The sequence below is a fragment of the Notolepis coatsorum genome (assembly GCF_963971535.1).
Source record: "Notolepis coatsorum genome assembly, chromosome: 6".
NCBI classification, from domain to species: Eukaryota; Metazoa; Chordata; class Actinopteri; order Aulopiformes; family Paralepididae; genus Notolepis; species Notolepis coatsorum.
Genome location: NC_140170.1, coordinates 113,712,697 through 113,733,222, shown reverse-complemented (window position 1 = coordinate 113,733,222; position 20,526 = coordinate 113,712,697). Strand labels below are relative to the sequence as shown.

The 20,526-nt window shown below is 45.3% G+C and overlaps 1 protein-coding gene across 1 annotated transcript in view; it reads left to right on the top strand.

Annotated features, from left to right (window-relative positions):
- Positions 1–20,526, top strand: part of arhgap9 (Rho GTPase activating protein 9) — an 84,629-nt gene that overhangs the window by 31,304 nt on the left and 32,799 nt on the right. The window contains exons 6-10 of the mRNA XM_084316416.1: positions 2,133–2,198; positions 5,133–5,279; positions 5,599–5,688; positions 6,630–6,691; positions 19,109–19,196. Of these exons, the coding sequence (XP_084172542.1) occupies positions 2,133–2,198; positions 5,133–5,279; positions 5,599–5,688; positions 6,630–6,691; positions 19,109–19,196 (453 nt within the window). The remainder of the gene's footprint in view (positions 1–2,132; positions 2,199–5,132; positions 5,280–5,598; positions 5,689–6,629; positions 6,692–19,108; positions 19,197–20,526) is intronic.

Genomic DNA, 20,526 nt, shown 5'->3' with positions numbered 1-20,526 from the left:
TCCAGTCATTTCGACTAGCAAACGTTGTATTTAACGTTACCTCAGGACGGATACCATTGTATTTACTTGGTTAGCTATGTAGCTAATGTGGATAGCATTTTGAATAGACCCAATGCTAGCTGGCTGGCTACAGCTTTATTTACTAAATTATGGAGGCTTTTTAATCGTCAAGGTAAGAGAGGATTTGTCATAATCAACTGAAGGCGTATGCTATGGAACAATATGTGCTTGGGTTTTCAGAAAAAGGCGAGCTATGTGACGTTAATTATTTAGCGTCAACGCTGGCTTCAACAATGGAGGATATTATTCTCTGCGGGACTAATATTATTCTATGACAGTGCACATCAAATTAAATCACAGTTTAAATAAATGTCTTATACAAGATATGCCCCTAATACCTGCTATCTATTCCCCTACACACATATGCTCTTGCTCACACCCCCACAATTTACCTTTTGGTTATTTGATGTTGGTTAATATCCGACTGGCAGACAGCTATGTATTGCATTGCAGATGTTATTAAAATTACATTTAATAAAGTAATTTAAACAACTTTTTCCAAGTAACTTAAATGTACTATATTTCTTGAGGGTAGCATTGCTGTCGTTCAACTCCTTCCAGTGTGAAGGAGAGAACGACTACTCTGAGAGTAGCTTGTAAAACTGCTCTCAGAGTAGCTTCTCCAATGCTGACCATTTCTTATTTCCGCCTTCACGTGACTTTCTAAAGCAGTTGGATATTATTGGCAGTACTTACCACAACAGTGTATATGTTAGTCAGTGCAAAGTGGTGGTGTGAATATTTCTGGATGGGCACACATTGTTTCCTGGTTCAGCTTAGTGAGAATGATGGTGCTTGCTGATAAAGCCAGCTTCCCTCCAGAATGGGGAAGTGGACAGAGACAGAGAGAGAAGGGGACAAATGATTGATGAATGTAAAAGCTGTTGACGCTCAGATGAAAAAGCAAGGGTGACATGAAACGACATCCAACTGTGGACTTTCACTCTGGAGATGATGATGATGAGCACCACTACCACCACCACCACTGCTGTAAGCTAAGTTCACTTGCTTGTTTTTCACTCTTCTGAGAGTCCGACGTTTACGTTGACTTACTCTTGACCTAGCTGTCAGCATTTATGGGCATGAATTGTTGTTCAGGAAATATGTATTTGTAACTTGTGTTGGCTAGCTTGTTGTCATTATGAGCTTCTTTGTGGTGCTATCTGCCTCACAATGCAGTTATGACTTTGTCCATTTGTCTGTTGCATCATTTTTGTCCAGTTCAGTCAGTATATTAGAAGCTAGTCAGAGCTATACTAGCTTTACTTAGCAGTGGTGAGAGGTGTACCGTTCACTGTGGAAACTGTTGAACTGTCATTGTGTGTGTAAGCGTGTGTGTGTGTCTATATAAGTGTACATGAGCCTATAGCCCTTGTGCTGTGGCTGTGTGGTGGCACATAGCCAAGCTCAGGGACCTGGGCTTGAATTATGACCTCTGCCAGTGGGTCTTGGACTTCCTGACGGGCAGACCCCAGGTGGTGAGAGCAGGCAACTGCACCTCCTCATCCATCACCCTCAACATAGGGGCCCCCCAGGGCTGTGTTCTGAGTCCCCTCCTCTACTACATTTGACACTTGAATAATGTGACCATCTTAGCTGGCTGGAAGAGGCCGATAAGGCCGTTTGGTGTTTTCGAGTGTAGGCTTAGGTGCCATAATTCAACTTCACTCTGCTCACATTTGTCTGCATCCTGTTTTTACATCGAGTACATTTTTATATTTGACAATCATCAACCTCAGATTGCTCCCATCTGCCTCGCTGCGCTGGATGCAGTGTTACACAAAGGGTGAAAACCCTAGTAGTAGTTGTAACAGAGACCGGACCGGACTGTGTAAACAGATGCTAAACATTCTTCATGTTGAAAGATAACCAATATAAATGATGAATCAATTGTGGTCTTGATTTGTCTTTGTGATAATGTCTATTTTGAAATCCATTGTTCATCTCTATATTTCCTGTTCTCTGTCTGTCTGTCCATCCATATCTCTCTCTCTCTCTCTCTCTCTCTCTCTCTCTCTCTCTCTCTCTCTCTCTCTCTCTCTCTCTCTCTCTCTCTCTCTCTCTCTCTCTAGCTGTCACCTGATTTCCTCTATGTGAGCCACCAGAGGAATGTTGATAGTAACTGGCAGATGAAACAGGTGAGACGGTCTGTACTTGCATCACCTCAGGGCACTTGCTGTGCCTGAATTTCACCTTGTATTTTATCTTACAAAATGTCCCCATCACAATACACAGGCCCCCAACACAGGCCACGAGTCCATCCTGGTGTTACTTACATCATGGGGCATCCTCATTTGGTTTAGGCACTGGTCTGGTGTGGTCAATGTTCTTACATCGGCCATAGAAAGGTCCTTGTAATACATATCATGTGTGACTGTGACTACATGGGTTCAAAACCCCTTTGCCACTTCCCTCTTCACTATGAAGTACCCATCAGGATAATTGACAGAGCACTGCTTACTGCTTAAATACATTCAAAGTACATCCTTTATGTAGGGCGGCTGGGTGGCGTAGCAGAGATTGCGCTCGTCACCAATGCAAGAGACTCCGGTATCGAATCCCAGTCTCAGCATTGCCTTCGACTTGGTCCGGCCGTCGTACTGGCTCATTTGACAGAGTCAGCGGGTGGAAAGTCGATGGGTGGAGATTGGACGTTGTGGACAGCGACTTTTACAGGTCGGTTGGGTGACGCCTGCACAGCAGAGACAGGAAGTATCGGGGGCAGCGTGAGCCTCCCACGCGTTACTCTTCGCCACTGAGAGTCCGCGCTGTCTGGTGAAAAGACACGTGATGCAAGGCTTCTATCCTCACTACAACCGACCAGTGGGGGGCATAGTCTAGCAACGTTCAAGACAGGGGAGGGGAGAATTGGCAACACAAAATTGGAATGTGAGAAAAATAGAAAAATGAGGAGAAAAAGTGGATTAAAAAAAAAAGAAGTACATCCTTTATTTGTTTTTGTTTCCTTGAGGTGTGACCATGAACTTTAGAGTTTAGTCTTATGCCACTCCCATTGGCTAAATGGCCAATATGACTGAAATGTGGTACTGGAATTTCCTCATGAAAGTCAATGAACTCCCAAAGTTACATGAGCAGAAACGGTGTCCACTGAATATTAATGTAGCCCTATACTGTACTGTATATTAAAGTAATGCCAGCTCAGCTTTGCTACAGTGTTTGGACTTCAGAGATCAGCATGTATGCATATTAAGATGGTGAAATGGAGCGACTCATGGTGTAAAAAAGGCTCTTACCCAAGCAGTTCTTACTGCAACATGTTGCATCATAGTGGGGTGTGGGTGTGCTGCGTTTAAAGCCCTTTTAAAGGCCTCCTCTTAGCTAAGGAGCAGATTTGGCTCGTAATGCTAATCCTGCTTACATGAAGAGATGGTGAACATTAGGGGGGTATTTATTGCGATGGTGTGGCAATTTCATATGTAGAGTACTGCAGTGAGGAGAGATTCCCTGTCTGTCTGTATGTCTGTCTGTCTCTCTGTCTGTATGTATGTACAGTATGTGCTTACACACACATGTGCTCCTATGTATGTACTCGTGTGTGTGTGTGTGAGTGTGAGTGTGAGTGAGTGTGAGTGTGTGTCCCAATGACAGCATGTCGTTCTGCCTCTCAGCCCTTGGTGTGAAGTGGAGCAGAAGTACACTAATTTAAACATAGTTTGTCTCCAGCTGGGATCAGCCAGTGTCAACGGTTTGGCATAGGGCAGCTGCTCTTCCCTTGAACAGGATAAACGCCACCACACTGCTCTTCTCCTAAACAAGATAAACTCCACCACACTGCTCTTCTCTTAAACAAGATAAACTCCACCACACTGCTCTTCTCCTAAACAAGATAAACTCCACCACACTGAGCTTCTCCTAAACAAGATAAACTCCACCACACTGCTCTTCTCCTAAACAAGATAAACGCCACCACACTGCTCTTCTCCTAAACAAGATAAACGCCACCACACTGCTCTTCTCCTAAACAAGATAAACTCCACCACACTGCTCTTCTCCTAAACAAGATAAACTCCACCACACTGCTCTTCTCCTAAACAAGATAAACTCCACCACACTGCTCTTCTCCTAAACAAGATAAACTCCACCACACTGCTCTTCTCCTAAACAAGATAAACTCCACCACACTGCTCTTCTCCTAAACAAGATAAACTCCACCACACTGCTCTTCTCCTAAACAAGATAAACTCCACCACACTGCTCTTCTTCTAAACAAGATAAACGCCACCACACTGCTCTTCTCCTAAACAAGATAAACGCCACCACACTGCTCTTCTCGCTTCTTCACATTTACCCCTATGAATATCTGTTGACCTAAACATTGGTATTCTAGTCCCCACGTTAATATAATAATGGCAATGTGCTCAAATAGTTCCTTTCCAAGGCTAAACACACTCCGCAATTATGCCACAACAATGTGGAACACCCTACCCACAGCCGTAAAATAATGTGAATCCCTACCCACCTTCAAAACCGCTCTCAAAGAGCACCTACGGGAGGCTGCAATTCGAAACTGGCCCCCGTAAATGTCCAAACCCCCCAAACCACCCACCCTACCCCCTCCTAATGTACAGTTTCCTCCACCTCGAATGTATATAGTTTCTGTCAGGATCTCTGTTAAACAGTACTGTATATTTGTATATCTTGTATGTCATAAATGTACCAGTACTGTATATCTGTATGTTGTGTATGTCATAAATGTTATTATGAATTTAAAATGGGGGACCCTGATGTAAACAAGTCTTTCTCTGGTCTGCATCCCCTTAACAATTGTGTGTATTGAGCCGTACTGTATTGTACCCATTCTGCAATCTGTTAATACAATTTTCAATCAATCAATCAATCAATCAATCAATCAATCAATACCAATACAACCAAAGTCTTTCCCATGCTTGCAGTGCTACTGCTGCGATGTGGGTCCACACCTTGAGGGGAAGCAATGTGCTACTAATGCAGGGTGGAGGTGCTGCTGCCACCACTGTAGTCTTCCGTTCTGTGAACACACACACTTATGACATCTGACCCCTTGACTTGTTTGACCTTTGACCCCTGTGAAGAGCATGCAGCGTGCCGTTTCCACCGACACCCTAAGCACGAAAATATTCAACAAGGCTGACGCTCAGAGCCGTAACTCCGCCCTCCTGCATGATGGAGAACAGTCGCTCACACACTCCCAGTCCATGATCCTGCCAGAGAATTGCAAGGTACACACACACACACACACACACACACACACACACACACACACACACAATTCCATTACTGTTTATATACATTTTAGGCAGATGCTCTTCTCCAGAGCAACTTACAAGTGCAACAATATCAAGCTCCGCCCTCTTTTCTTGATTCTCCCGGATAGCAACAGTTGTAATTGGAGGATCAAGAAAGGAGGGTGGGGTTTGAGATAGTCAATTGTGCACAGCAGACACATGCAAATTAACATATACACAGATTATCAATCAAATACCACTCAATCTCAATCTCACTCTCACTGTCCTAACCTACCTGTTCCCTTGTTTTCAGCTGGTCCAGCGGGGTGGAGACAATATGACCAACGTGGTTGTAGATCCTGTGTCTCCAGAAAGCTCCCCGGACAGCGATGGCTGCACGCCGGTGAGACACAAATTATGTCCTCAGTTAAAGAGACACCTTGACATTTTGTGTTTCAGTTTATTTGTAATTTACCAGGCGCTTGTTGTCACACTGTGTGTGTGTGTGTGGGGGGGGTTCATGTGAGTTCCTTTTATATTGCCGTCTCCTTTTCTCTGATTAGGCTTTATATGACATTGCAGAGCAGTCGGTGAACAGGAGGCTCCTCTGGAACTTTTAGTCTCGTCATTAAAAAGTTTTAGAACCACCACAATGTACAGCATATACCATTGTTACCCAGTTTTCTTTGTTCTCATCATCTGTAGTCAGTAGTCAGATGGTATGAAGCCTATTGTCCTCTACTGTCTTATATTCCCATTCATCACCACTATGAACCCCCCCCCCCCCCACACACACACACACACACACACTGGGGGATTTCCGAGAAGCTGCCTTCCTGCTATTTTCTGAATGATGCAACAGTAAAATGGTTGCACTCAAGATTCAGTATGTGCATCACACAGAGGGAACACAACACACTCTGCTGTTGCATTTACACCACAAATCACACTTATTTCTATAATGATGACAGTATCATTATGCTATTTTATTGTATCATGTATTATTATACTAATGTTTCAAGGTGGTAGAGTTTTGTGTGTTTCTAGATACTAAAGCTGTTCAGTTAAGTCTAAAATATGTCACAGGACAAGACATACGTGTTTGGTTGTATATATTATACAATATATAATATAGTATTTTTTCTTTCCTTATTGCATACACCTTGACTGGTTGAGCTGTGGGGATTGTTTTGAAGCATTATTTGAATACAAGTTGAGCTGCCAGGCAATATTCTACCTGTATATCAAACCCAAAAGTTGGACAGAAATGTGTCTAGGTGAGGTAACCATGATGTTGCTGGCAAATACACTTATCTATGACTTACCCATCCCATCCACTTCCAGGAGCTGGAGAAGGCTGGTCTCTTGAACAAAACCAAGATCGCGGAGGGGGGCAGAAAACTCAGGTAAGTCATCATCAGGACTGGAAATGAAAAACATTACAATGGAAAAGTTCAAATGAGATACCCTCTTGTTGTTGTTGTTGTCACAAGCCACGGCAATGGGGGGGGGGGGTCGGCTGCTGATGGAGGCGCAGTGTTCAGGGTAACAGAGCATGAGGTGAGGCGGACCTTTAAAAAAGTGAATATCAGGAAGGCAGCAGGTCCGGACGGCATCCCCGGCCGCGTCCTAAAAGTCTGTGCCGACCAACTGGCCCCAGTATTCACTGACATATTTAACCTGTCCTTAGAACAGGCTGTCATCCCCACCTGCCTGAAGAAGTCCACTATTATCCCTGTACCCAAAAAATCCAAGCCTGCTTGCCTCAACGACTACCGCCCTGTAGCTCTCACCTCCATAGCCACGAAGTGCTTTGAGAAGCTAGTAAAGGGCTACATCTGCTCCTCCCTCCCCATCAACATGGACCCCCTGCAATTTGCATACCGCCCCAACAGGTCCACGGAGGACGCCATAGCCCATGTGCTGCACACAGCAGCATCACACCTGGACAAGAGGCAGGGGAACTATGTGAGAATGCTATTCATCGACTACAGCTCGGCATTCAATACCATAGTCCCCTCCATACTCATAGCCAAGCTCAGGGACCTGGGCTTGAACTATGACCTCTGCCAGTGGGTCTTGGACTTCCTGACTGGCAGACCCCAGGTGGTGAGAGCAGGCAACTGCACCTCCTCATCCATCACCCTCAACATAGGGGCCCCCCAGGGCTGTGTTCTGAGTCCCCTCCTCTACTCCCTGTACACACACGACTGTGTGGCTCAGCGGAGTAGCAATACAATCATCAAATTTGCTGACGACACAGTGGTGGTGGGCCTGATCTCTGCCAACGACGAGAGGGCCTACCTGGAAGAGGTCAAGGTCCTGGCGGGATGGTGCCAGGAAAACAGCCTCTCCCTGAACGTCAGCAAAACAAAGGAGATGATTGTGGACTTCAGGAGGTCGGGGGTCAAGGACTACAGCCCCCTCAGCATCGACGGGGCACCGGTTGAGAGAGTCAACAGCTTTAAGTACCTCGGAGCCTACATATCCGAGGATTTGACATGGACCACACACATTGACAGTGTTGTGAACAAGGCACGACAACGCCTCTACTTCCTCAGGCGCCTAAGGAAGTTCCAAGTCAGTCAGAAGATCCTTAAGAACTTCTACTCATGTACAATAGAGAGCATCTTGACCGGCAACATCACCTCCTGGTTTGGGAATAGCACTGCACAAGACCGAAGCAGACTACAAAGAGTGACACGTTCAGCCGAACGCACAATTGGAGGGGGGCTCCCCACCCTCCAGAACATTTACAACAAGCGTTGCAAGGGCAAGGCGAAGAGAATCATTAAAGACTCCAGTCACCCGAACAACTGCCTCTTTGAACTGCTGCGGTCAGGCAAGCGATACCGGAGTCTCAAGGCGAGCACAGAAAGACTCAGAAGAAGCTTCTATCCCCAGGCCATCAGGCTGCTAAACGAACAATGAATGAACACTACACAACAACAACCACCAAACGCACATAGCACACACATCCACACGCACACACTCACTTTAAACAAACACACTGTAGCACCCACTCCACACACTTTATAGCACACACCCACTTTAAACAAACACACTGTAGCACCCACTCCCCACACTTTATATTTATTGATGAAGGATTGCACTACAACTCGTACACCTTACTGTAAATTGTACCTAAATTGTACCTCATCCCATTTCTGCTTTGCACTATATAGTACTGTACATTAGTACACTGCATAGTATTGTATATTATATGGTAACTCAGAACATTGTACATATGTCTATACCGAACACTGTGACCTCATTTTCTTCTTCTAAAATTACATGCTATACTATGTTATTTGATACTATCTTGTCTAGCACAGTCTCTGGAGCGTAACAGTAAGAAGCATTTTGTATGAAAGTATTTTTTTTATCAAATTTTTATTATTATTCACATGAAACAAGACAACACATTAACCACAATCACAATACATAGAACTTCACAAGAAAATAACAAAAACAATAATAATAATACAGACTAACAATTATACAGACAAAGAGAAAAGAAAACAGAGTTCAACCTTCTAAATTTTAATTCCAAGGGGTACTATCTAATAAATGGTCTTTCCCAGTGTTCAGCCCCGATTCCCGGCCGTGTGACCCTATATTAATAAAACGTACATCTCCAATCCACCACAAGGACCATTTTTTGAGAACACGACCCGAAAACAGAGCAATGAACCTTCATGAAAAAACAAAAACCTGTAGAGGTGTTCCATAGACTCACAGAGACCGTGTAAAAGTGGCCAAACAGTGAAGAAATAGTTAAATAGCTGCCCCCCCATAATATCCCCAGCTAAACTCAAGATGACAAGACAAAAGACAAGACAGACCAAACATTTCCTCCTCCCCCTCCCAAGAGACCGCCGGACTCACCCGAACACGCACCTCAACCCCGCTCAGCCGCACACTGCGGTCTTTACCTTCTCAGCTGCTGCGAACCAGAGGTCAATTCCAGCCTGCCCTACCCCAATCACCCGGGCTGTGGATATCTCAAGATAAATCACATCCAATAGAGTTAGGGACCAGTTAATCATTGTAAGCTTCTCAGGCTCCTTCCATCTCATTGCTATCAGCTTCTTCGCTGCTGTGACGCCCGCTAGGACAACCCTTTTCAGTTGTACGGAAGCGGGTAGTGTCGTTATATCGTTCAGGAGTAGCGTAACAGCTGTGAATGGGATAGTTAAGCCACACAGATCTGAAAGTTTGTCCGTTATTGACCTCCAGAAGCGGGCCACTGGTGGGCAATCCCAATACATATGCATATAAGTGCCCGTGGCCTTTTGAGAGCACAAAGTGCACCGAGAGTCTGTTATCAGTCCCATAGCATATAGCTTCCTAGGTGTAAGATAGGTCCTATGAATATAATTAAAATTAATTTGCTGGTGATTGGGGTTGCGGGAAGATAATGCCACATTTGCCCAAACATCATCCCAGTCAAACTCGGGGTCCAACTCCGGGATATCCACACGCCAGATTGTATCCAATGATAAATTTTTATACGTGGATTGAATTAAGAGCGTATAAAAGTCGGAGACAAACCCTCTGGATGTCGTCCTGTCCACTATGAGCCTGAGGAAGGGGTGTGGGTGCAAGGCTTGAGCCCACGGTACGCCATGCGCCCTCAGTGCTGACCTTAGTTGAAGGTAAAGAAAGAAGGACTCGCCGGGAAGATCATAAAATTCTCTTAAGTCCTGAAACGCACGGAGGCCGTTCTTATCATAAATATCCTCCAGAGTATGCACTCCCCTCCTTTGCCATTGAGGAATATTAACCGGCTTGTGTCCAACAAGTAATTGCTGGTTATTAAAAATTGGAGAGTCCAGGTGCCAAGGGCATTTAACCCCACACGACCTCTGTACATTACGCCACGTTTGGATCACGTGAGTTATGATCGGTCCATACCTCAGCCGGCATTTCGAAATAGAGACAGTGGAGTACACTACATCCTGCAATCTTAGCGGAGATACCGCCGCCGCTTCTAAGGAGCGCCACAATACAGCCTCTACAGGGTCTAGCCAGCACATCAGAGGTCTCAGTGAAAAGGACCAGAAATAAAGTTTAAAATCAGGGATTGCGAGGCCCCCATCTTGTTTTCTACGTTGAGTAGTAGCCCTTTTGATTCTCGGGCGTTTGTTATTCCAGATAAACTTAGATACCATCGATTGTACCTTGCGCCAGTGGTCTATTGGAGGGGGCAGGGGGAGCATTGAGCTAATAAAATGTATCCTAGGCAGGATGTTCTTTTTGATTATGGAAGCCCGGGCTTGTAAGGAGTTAGGAAGGGACGACCACCTGTCTAGATCCTGGCGTATTTTATCATAAGTACCCGTGAAGTTGTACTTAGTAGTTTGGTTCAGCGTGGGGAATATCTCTATGCCCAAGTATTTAAAATGTTCTACTATGGGGATATCAGCTGGTAGTCGTACCGCCTTGGCCAGTTCATTAAGAGGTAGGCAGGCTGATTTGTTCCAGTTAATCTTAAAGCCTGACAATTTACCAAAGTCGTCGATTATCCTCAATAATTTTGTGGCCGACCGGGAGGGGTCGTCCATGAAAATCAGCAGGTCATCCGCATAGAGAGCAATTTTGTGTGGAGTATTATTGACCATTATGGGGACGATGTCCTCCGATTGCCTAATAAATTGGGCCAAAGGTTCGAGGGAAAGCGCGAACAGTCCCGGGCTCAGAGGGCAACCCTGTCTAGAAGATCTGGAGACTGGAAAGAGTGTGGAACAGTTTTTGCCTGTCAGTATCATCGCAGACGGCGAGGCATACAGGACTTTAATCATATGAATAAAACTCTTTCCAAGACCCATGACCTCAAGTACCTTCCACAGGTATGACCACTCAAGTCTGTCAAACGCCTTCATGGCATCCAAAGACAGAACTGTGGATGGAGTTGTATTGTCTTTACTGTTATCGATTACATGCAACAGCCTCCTAAGATTATCTGCAGCCAGACGCCCCGGGATAAAACCAGTTTGATCGCAGTGTACCAATACAGACATAAATCTCTGCAGGCGACGGGCCAGCACCTTGGCAAACACCTTTAAATCGGCCCCGAGAAGACTCAAGGGTCTATAGCTACCACAATCATTGGGATCTTTGTCCTTCTTGAGAAGTAAAGAAATCAACGCCATATTGACATCTCTTGAGAACTCCCCTTGTTCGATAGCGTAATTGATCATATCGAGCATCAATGGACCCAGTTGGTCCCAGAAAGCTAAATACACTTCGGGTGGAATACCATCCCAGCCTGGTGCCTTACCCCTCTGCATTTCAACAATCGTCTCCCTCAATTCTACGAGAGTAATCGGTCTCCCCAGTTCCTTGGCCTCTTCCTCAGAAATGTGGGGTATCTCAAGCCCGCCAATGAACGATTCAAATTTAGAGTCATCAAGATTACCCTCTGAGCTATATAACTGTGAGTAAAACTCTTTAAAAGTGTCATTGATCTTTTTCGAATCAGTAGTGACTGCACCCTGGCTCGTCCTAATCGAGGGGATATCCGAGAAATGATCATTTGAGCGTATTTTCATTGCCAATAGATGGCTAGGTCTGGAGCCGTGAAAATAGTAATTTTGTCTTGTCCTATGTATCAAGAACTCAGACTGTTGCTTAAGTATGGAGTTTATTTCTTTTTTGACTATCTTACGTTGTGTGTTTAGTCGTTCATTATAGTTAGTTTGCAAGGATGCGTATAGGTCCGCATATAATGATTCCAGTCCTTCTAGCTTTTTTGACCGGGATTTTCGCAAATTGGAGGCAAATAGTGTGACATGACCCCTGATAAATCCTTTCAATGCATTCCACAGGACCCTAGGGTCTTCTACTGTGCCAACGTTGATCTGCAAAAATTCAGCTAGTTTACTCCTGAACTCAGAACAGAAGTCATCGTTCTTTAGCAAGGTCGAATTAAAACGCCATCTGGGAGCTCTTGCGGAGAGCCTGCCAAAGGTTGCCGTAAGGAAAATCCCCTTGTGGTCTGAGAGAGCCAAGGGAACCAATGAGACATCGAAACTATCAAACATATTAGGGGACGCGAATGCATAGTCAATTCGAGAGAAGCTTTTGTGTCTGGCTGACAGGTGAGAGTAATCTTTGAGGGTGGGGTTGCATAAGCGCCAAAGGTCTGTGAGCCCCGTGTCTTTGGCCCACATCCTAAGGGCCTTAGAGGCCCGTTTTTGGTCGCTCGTTTCAGAGGGCCCGGACCTATCCATCTCCGCATCCCAGCACGCATTAAAATCGCCACCCACAATGAGAGCGTATCCATTAAGTTCCAACATATTCTTCGTGATTGTATTATAGAACGCTGAATCAAATGTGTTAGGAGCATACAATGCTATTATAGCCATCTTCCTATGCAAGAATTCAACTTTTGCTATAGTAATCCTTCCCTCCGTATCCGACCATACATCCAAGATTTTGATATCAAGGTTACGTCTTGTAACTATGACTACTCCTTTCGTCTTATCATCGGCTGAGGATGAGGAGATAACGTGATATTGCCGATTTGCCAGTCTTGACACGTCACCTACCAATAAATGCGTCTCACTAAGGAGAGCAAGGTCAATATTTCTCCTCTTCAATAGCCAAAGGACACTGGCACGCTTGTGTGGGGCGTTAAGCCCTCCTGCGTTCCAAATTAAAATATTCAATTTAGCCATGGTCGAGCTTGTATAAATGCGTAGAGAACATACCAGTGCAGCCAGGCTGAGTACAGAGGCGCTGATCCCGGCGGGCCCGGACGGTCAATCCCAGGAGTTCAGAGGAGGAACAATTACACACATATACGACAACAGTACATAAAACACATAAAAATACCACCCCAGCTACAACCCCCCCTCCTTCTACTCTAAACCCTAACCCACCCGTCCTATTATAAGGCCCCCTATACCCACTCTCCAATCCCCCCCCTATGCCCCATCCACTGAGGATGGTCATCTTCCTATCACTTCCCACTAGAGACATGGATCAATAAGACGCTCCCCACTCCAACCCCCCTCTAGATAAACCCCTGAGTAAACCCCCACTAGTCCAATAAACACAAATAATAATAAAAATAAAATTCAATAAAGATATCGGTCGAAACCCACCTGAGCCCTGGCCCCAACATGAGACAACCATAATGGTAAAAATAGCCATTATTAAATAATAACTCCACATCAACCTGCAGCCATCTATTTCCGAATCTGCGCTTCAACGTCGCATTGTTATAGCCCAAAAGGGTATAGGAAAATTCTAAACAAAATTAAATTAAAGCATCCCAGCCGATAGTCTAAGGCAGGATCGGGTCACAGGTTAATTGTGAAATTGTGTGAACAATGTCAATTAAATAATGACAAAAAAAAATAAAGGAAGGGAAAAAAAGGGGTTATGGTCAAAGTGCACCCCTGCAGCTGTCCCTCTGATCAGGCACAACGGCTGAAATGACATAACCTATGTAAGAATAGAATTAAACACATTCATTAATCCGGGGATGGTAATAGGCAACACCTGACACCACCTGTTATCATACATTGTTTCAATAAAGATATCGGTCGGAGCAGTTAGTCCAAGGTAGGATCGAATCACAGTTAAATTGCTCATTCAAATGCCATTAAAACAGCGACAATAATTATTATATAATTACTCAGCATCAACCCTGTAACCATCTACCTTGGAGTCTGCATATTAATGCTGCAACGTTATAGCATAAATGGATCACGGAACATTCAAAACAAAATTAAGGCAAATCAGCAGTTAGTCCAAGGTAGAATCGGATCACATTTAAATCGCGCATACAGATGACATAAAAACAGCGACAATAAGAAAGAAAAAAAGAAAGAAAAAGAGGGTCATGGCTAAAGTGCAGGCCATATAACCATATAGCCATGAAGTGCAAGCCATACCCGACCCAACCTGTTATCATATATTGTATATGCATATTCAACCGACCTTGGCTTCTACTATGGATCCCAAAGCTCAAAACAACCTGGATATAAAAATAAAAGCATACCAGAAGTTAGTTAGGGATTCGATCACTCTTGAATTGTGCAAACCAATGTCCCTTTGAACAGCAACAGCAACCAAAATACGTAACCATTAACGGGTCTCGAATGTCTCAGCGCAGACTATAGACGAAGCCCGCTGGCTAGCCTATTATGTACATTGTTCAGCTAGCTCGTTAGCTTCCAAAGAGGCGATACACAAGTACGACCATGAGGTCAGCTTTAGCAAGTAACAGAAGTCATTGGGAAGCCCCGCTAGTTGGATGGGCATTGGGCAGTTAGCATGTCTGGGCATGACAGCAAGTATTTGTGAATAGTCGGCCTAATCAATGTATATAGGCACACACCGCCAAGTCACTCACCCGACATAGATATCATCAAGCAACAGTCTCGGGTATCGCCGCGAGATATTCCTTCGCTTTAGCCAACGACCAAAATAAACGCTGACCACCGACCTTCTCCAACACAGATAATTTCGCGGGAGCGAATAACGTGGGCCTCAGGCCTAGTTTCCATAGCTTAGTCAGGACCACCTTGTATTCGCCTCTCTGTGCTTGAACCTCCGGTGTAAAGTCTTCGAAAATGGCCACTTTGTGATGGCCAAGCCTCAGATTACCCCTTCTGGTACGAGCCGACCGCATGATGAGTTCTCTCTGCTGGAGTCTGTTCAGCTTGACTATGATGGGCCTCGGCTCTTTGTTCACGCCGGGAGAAAACCTGCCCGCTCTGTAGGCCGATTCACAGACAGGAGGCGAAGGGAGGACGTCCGTCCCTAGTATTTTCTGCAGCAGTTCGGGCACGGTCTCAGAGAGACGGCCTTCACCGCTGGTCTCCGGTACTCCAACAATCCTGACGTTGTGGCGTCTATCCCGGGACTGCATCTCATCCATTGCTGACTGTAGTTTGTTGACTTCAGCCTGCCTAGCCAGCAGGGCGGATTCGAGACCCGCCATCTTCTCGTACTGTAATGATACCTCCGTCGTTAGCATGGCTAGTTCGTTAGCATTAGCCGAGGAGACAGCGTGCATCGTCTCCATCTTGTCTTTCAGCGGTACTACCGCCAGCCGTATCTCTTCTGATATCTCACGACGGAGGCTGACACAAAATTCCGCCAACACTTTCTTCTGTGCTTCAGCGATGCGTGTCTCAGAGTCTGCGTGTAGCTTGGTCATGACCAAGAGCACAGCTTCGCTTAACTCCCCGACAACGGGCGACGATGCGGCCAGGCCCGGTGGTGATGGTTTGCTGGTTGGGGCAGTCATGGCTCTGGTTTCCACCCCCGTCATCGTAGAAAGTCGAAAAAAGTCGATAAATGTATACTAAACACGACGACCTAGCAAACAGATAAAAAACAAATAAAAATAAAATAAAGACTAATGGGGAGAAACGTATATTCAGCACGGTAGAAGGGAGCTCATGTGAAACACGTCTACTCCATGATCGCTCAGCTCCGCCCCCGTATGAAAGTATTCTGTACTTCTGTATGACAACTATTAAAGAAACTTGAAACTTGAAACTTGTTGTTGTTGTTGTTGTTGTTGTTGTTGTTGCTGTTGTTGTTGTAGGAGGAATATTAGTTCATGTTATTCGGGCCTGTAGGAAATATGAGTTGCAGTCAAGTCAGTCGGTTGAAATCAGTAACCCTATCACTGAGGAGGAGGGGATGTAGATGGTGCTGAGGCCAGCGTGCCTGTCAGAGAGAAGAGCTGTAGGAGGGGATGTAGATGGTGCTGAGGCCAGCGTGCTGGTCAGAGAGAAGAGCTGTAGGAGGGGGTGTAGATGGTGCTGAGGCCAGCGTGCTGGTCAGAGAGAAGAGCTGTAGGAGGGGGTGTAGATGGTGCTGAGGCCAGTGTGCCTGTCAGAGAGAAGAGCTGTAGGAGGGGGTGTAGATGGTGCTGAGGCCAGCGTGCTGGTCAGAGAGAAGAGCTGTAGGAGGGGATGTAGATGGTGCTGAGGCCAGCGTGCTGGTCAGAGAGAAGAGCTGTAGGAGGGAGTGTAGATGGTGCTGAGGCCAGTGTGCCTGTCAGAGAGAAGAGCTGTAGGAGGGGATGTAGATGGTGCTGAGGCCAGTGTGCCTGTCGGAGAGAAGAGCTGTAGGAGGGGGTGTAGATGGTGCTGAGGCCAGCCTGCTGGTCAGAGAGAAGAGCTGTGGGGGGGGGGGATGTAGATGGTGCTGAGGCCAGCGTGCCTGTCGGAGAGAAGAGCTGTAGGAGGGGGTGTAGATGGTGCTGAGGCCAGTGTGCCTGTCAGAGAGAAGAGCTGTAGGAGGGGATGTAGATGGTGCTGAGGCCAGCCTGCTGGTCAGAGAGAAGAGCTGTAGGAGGGGGTGTAGATGGTGCTGAGGCCAGTGTGCCTGTCAGAGAGAAGAGCTGTAGGAGGGGATGTAGATGGTGCTGAGGCCAGCCTGCTGGTCAGAGAGAAGAGCTGTAGGAGGGGATGTAGATGGTGCTGAGGCCAGTGTGCCTGTCAGAGAGAAGAGCTGTAGGAGGGGATGTAGATGGTGCTGAGGCCAGCGTGCCTGTCGGAGAGAAGAGCTGTAGGAGGGGATGTAGATGGTGCTGAGGCCAGTGTGCCTGTCGGAGAGAAGAGCTGTAGGAGGGGATGTAGATGGTGCTGAGGCCAGCCTGCTGGTCAGAGAGAAGAGCTGTGGGGGGGGGATGTAGATGGTGCTGAGGCCAGTGTGCCTGTCGGAGAGAAGAGCTGTGGGGGGGGGATGTAGATGGTGCTGAGGCCAGTGTGCCTGTCGGAGAGAAGAGCTGTGGGGGGGGATGTAGATGGTGCTGAGGCCAGTGTGCCTGTCGGAGAGAAGAGCTGGCCTAGAGGGCAACTGAAAGGAAAGAATCTGAGCTGGTTAACAGGGATTTGATAATGGTGTTAGATGGGCTTAAAGGAACAGTGGTAAATAAATTAGAGATGGGATATATTGTTTTTTTAATATGGTGCTGAACAATTTGTAATCATTGGGAGAAAGAGGGTGGAGAGATTGCAGTCAGTTGACTGCAGATGGCAGAACAAATTAGTGAAGGAGAGAAGACAGCTAAGAAAGCAGTGGAGAAAGGCAACAGTAGATGAGAGAGGGAATTCATGTTTTGCAGGAAGTGTTAAAAAATCGGTTAGCAGTACTCGCAGAACAACTTAGGAGGAAGAGAAAGAAGGAGTGAGTCAGGACAGCATTTTATAGGGATCCATATACGTTTGTTAAAAGAATGTTCAGCCAAAGAAAGGAAGGACAACTCAAAGCAAGAGGTAAAAAAAAAAAAAAAAAAATTACTCAGATACAGGAAAGAATAGAGAAATGTGCCTGCCTCCAGATATACCACCGTTAGGAGAGATGGAGTATAAAATAGTGGAAGCTATACTAAGGCGTGCAAAGGCTTATTCAGCCCCTGGGCGGAATGGAGTCCCCTACTGGGTTTATAAAAGTGCGGAGGTTATTGAGAGTAGTATGGGAAAAAAGCTTGTTGTAGAACAGGGGGGATCCTAATTCCCAAGGAGAAAGAGTCCTCACTGTTAAGCCAGTTTCAGACCATATCCCTCTTAAATGTAGAAGGTAAGATTTTATTTAATATAGTGGCACAAGACAGGCAGTACTGGATGCAGTAAGGTGCAATAAGGCTGGGGGGATTAGGGCTCAACTCAGGGAAGCCAGTATGAAGTAAAGCAGGTCCCACAGAAAGGATGAAGCTGGTAGTGGAGCAGGTACGGTGACAAGAGGAAGTAGTGAGGTGTACAAAGGCTGTGGCCCAGGCTAAGCAGGGACAGTGGATGAACTTGGAAAGTGTAGAGAAGAGGAAGATTAGGGGCTACTTATGATGTGCTGCCATTACCAGATAACCCAAAACAGTGAGTAGATGGGGACTGGTCGTGTCCACTGTGTTTAGAGATGGCAACTTTGAGGCATATTATGTCAGGCTGTAAGACTAGTCTTTCTCAAGGCCGGTATACATGTCAACATAATCAGGTTTTGAAAAGCTTAGCAGCAGGAATTGAAAGGAGAAGAGTACAGGTGAATTCAGGATGTAATCGGGTTGAGGGTGCAGCCATTCATTGTCTGTGAGAGAGAGAAAGGTAGGTTTTTAGGCAGGCATGAGTCAGGCCACCTAAATGGAGCTACTGATTGGGAGATGCAGGTAGATTTGAGAGGAAACCTTGTTTGAGATTGTTGGCACTAACTTAACTGACATAGTATTAGTGGTAGAATGAGATGTCGGAAGAAGCATTGATAGGCAGTCAGTGGATTTGGTTGAGGAGAAATAATGTTAGCTGGGGGCCAAAGTAAACAAAGAGTACGAGTATAAATTTTCTTCTCTGTTGTTGCTGTTTCATGTGGGATATTGTTATCAGGAATTGTTTTATTTTTGACATAGGATAACATAAGGAAGTTTGGCGTGTGGATATCGTTGGAAATAGGAGCTAGCATTGAGGGGTGGTTCTGGGATGCTGGAAATAACTGTTGAGCCTTCCAGAGGTGTTGTGGGCCTAACGTGAAGGGAGGTGCCCACCTGATAACCCTGGTGATATGCTGGCCCTCTCTGCCTATCTATCTACATGTTGGGTTGTAGTGGCCATTAGGGGCCATGTGGTAGGGTATGTAGCATAGGCTTTGTCAATACCTGGAGATCACATCAAGCAGGGAAGTAGGGGAAGGCAGAGTGGTCCGGCAGGGGGAGTGTCCGAGCAGACACCTCTCCTTGACTCTACCTTCCTCAACCTCTTTCTAACCACTTGATCCCCTGGCCTAAACCGGGTTTGTAGCACTTGTGTTTTATTATAAAATGCAAGGCTTGATTCTACGTGAACACTGTTTGTGTGTTGAAGGAAAAACTGGAACCCGTCCTGGGTGGTGCTAGTGGGGAACAGCCTGGTGTTCTTCAAGGATCCCAAATCACAGACTCCATCCAACTGGGTAAGAATTAAAGCAACTAACACAACCTACAGCTTCTAATAGAGTTAAAACAACTAACACAACCTACATCTTCTAATAGAGTTAAAACAACTAACACAACCTACATCTTCTAATAGAGTTAAAACAACTAACACAACCTACATCTTCTAATAGAGTTAAAACAACTAACACAACCTACAGCTTCTAATAGAGTTAAAACAACTAACACAACCTACATCTTCTAATAGAGTTAAAACAACTAACACAACCTACAGCTTCTAATATAGTTAAAACAACTAACACAACCTACATCTTCTAATAGAGTTAAAACAACTAACACAACCTACATCTTCTAATAGAGTTAAAACAACTAACACAACCTACAGCTTCTAATAGAGTTAAAACAACTAACACAACCTACATCTTCTAATAGAGTTAAAACAACTAACACAACCTACATCTTCTAATAGAGTTAAAACAACTAACACAACCTACAGCTTCTAATAGAGTTAAAACAACTAATTGATTGATTGATTGAACATTTTATTAACAGATTGCAGAATGGGTACAGTACAGTACGGCTCAATACATACAATTGTTAAGGGGATGCAGACCAGAGAAAGACTTTCGTCTTGTTTACATCAGGGTCCCCCATTTTAAATTCATCATAACATATATGACATACATGACATACAGATAGACAGTACTGCTACATCTATACATTTATGACATACCAGATTTGCAAATACAGTACTGTTTGTGATACGAAAAGAGTCCAGAAAAGAGAGTATATACATTTGACATAGAAACTGTACATTGGAGGAGGTTGGGGGGAGGTTGGGTAGGAGGAGTGGGTGGGGGACACTGTACAACTGAACAAGCAAAACTGTACATTGGAATATTGACAAGACCATACAGGGTCATTTACTGTACATTGGGGGGGGGGTTGTGTTAGGACATTTACAGGGGCCAGTTTAGAATTGCAGTCTCCCGTAGGTGTTTTTTGAGAGTGGTTTTGAAAGTGGGTAGTGATTCACATTCCTTTACAGCTTTGGGTAGGGCGTTCCACATTGATGTGGCATAATTGCGAAACGCGTTTAGTCCCTTGTTTGAGCCGAATCTGGGTTTAACATGATTTGTGGAGCTCCCTCTGGTGTTGTGATCGTGGTATTCACTGACTTTTGGGAAGTATTTTGACATGTACATGGGTACCTTAGTCATGTAGTGTATCTTGTAGACCAGGCCCATTGCAAGTTGCTGTACTCTGTCGTATACTCTAAGCCATCCTAGGTTGTCAAAGTGGGCAGGGGTGAGGTGGGTTCTAGGAGTAAGGTCAAGCAGTAGTCTGACC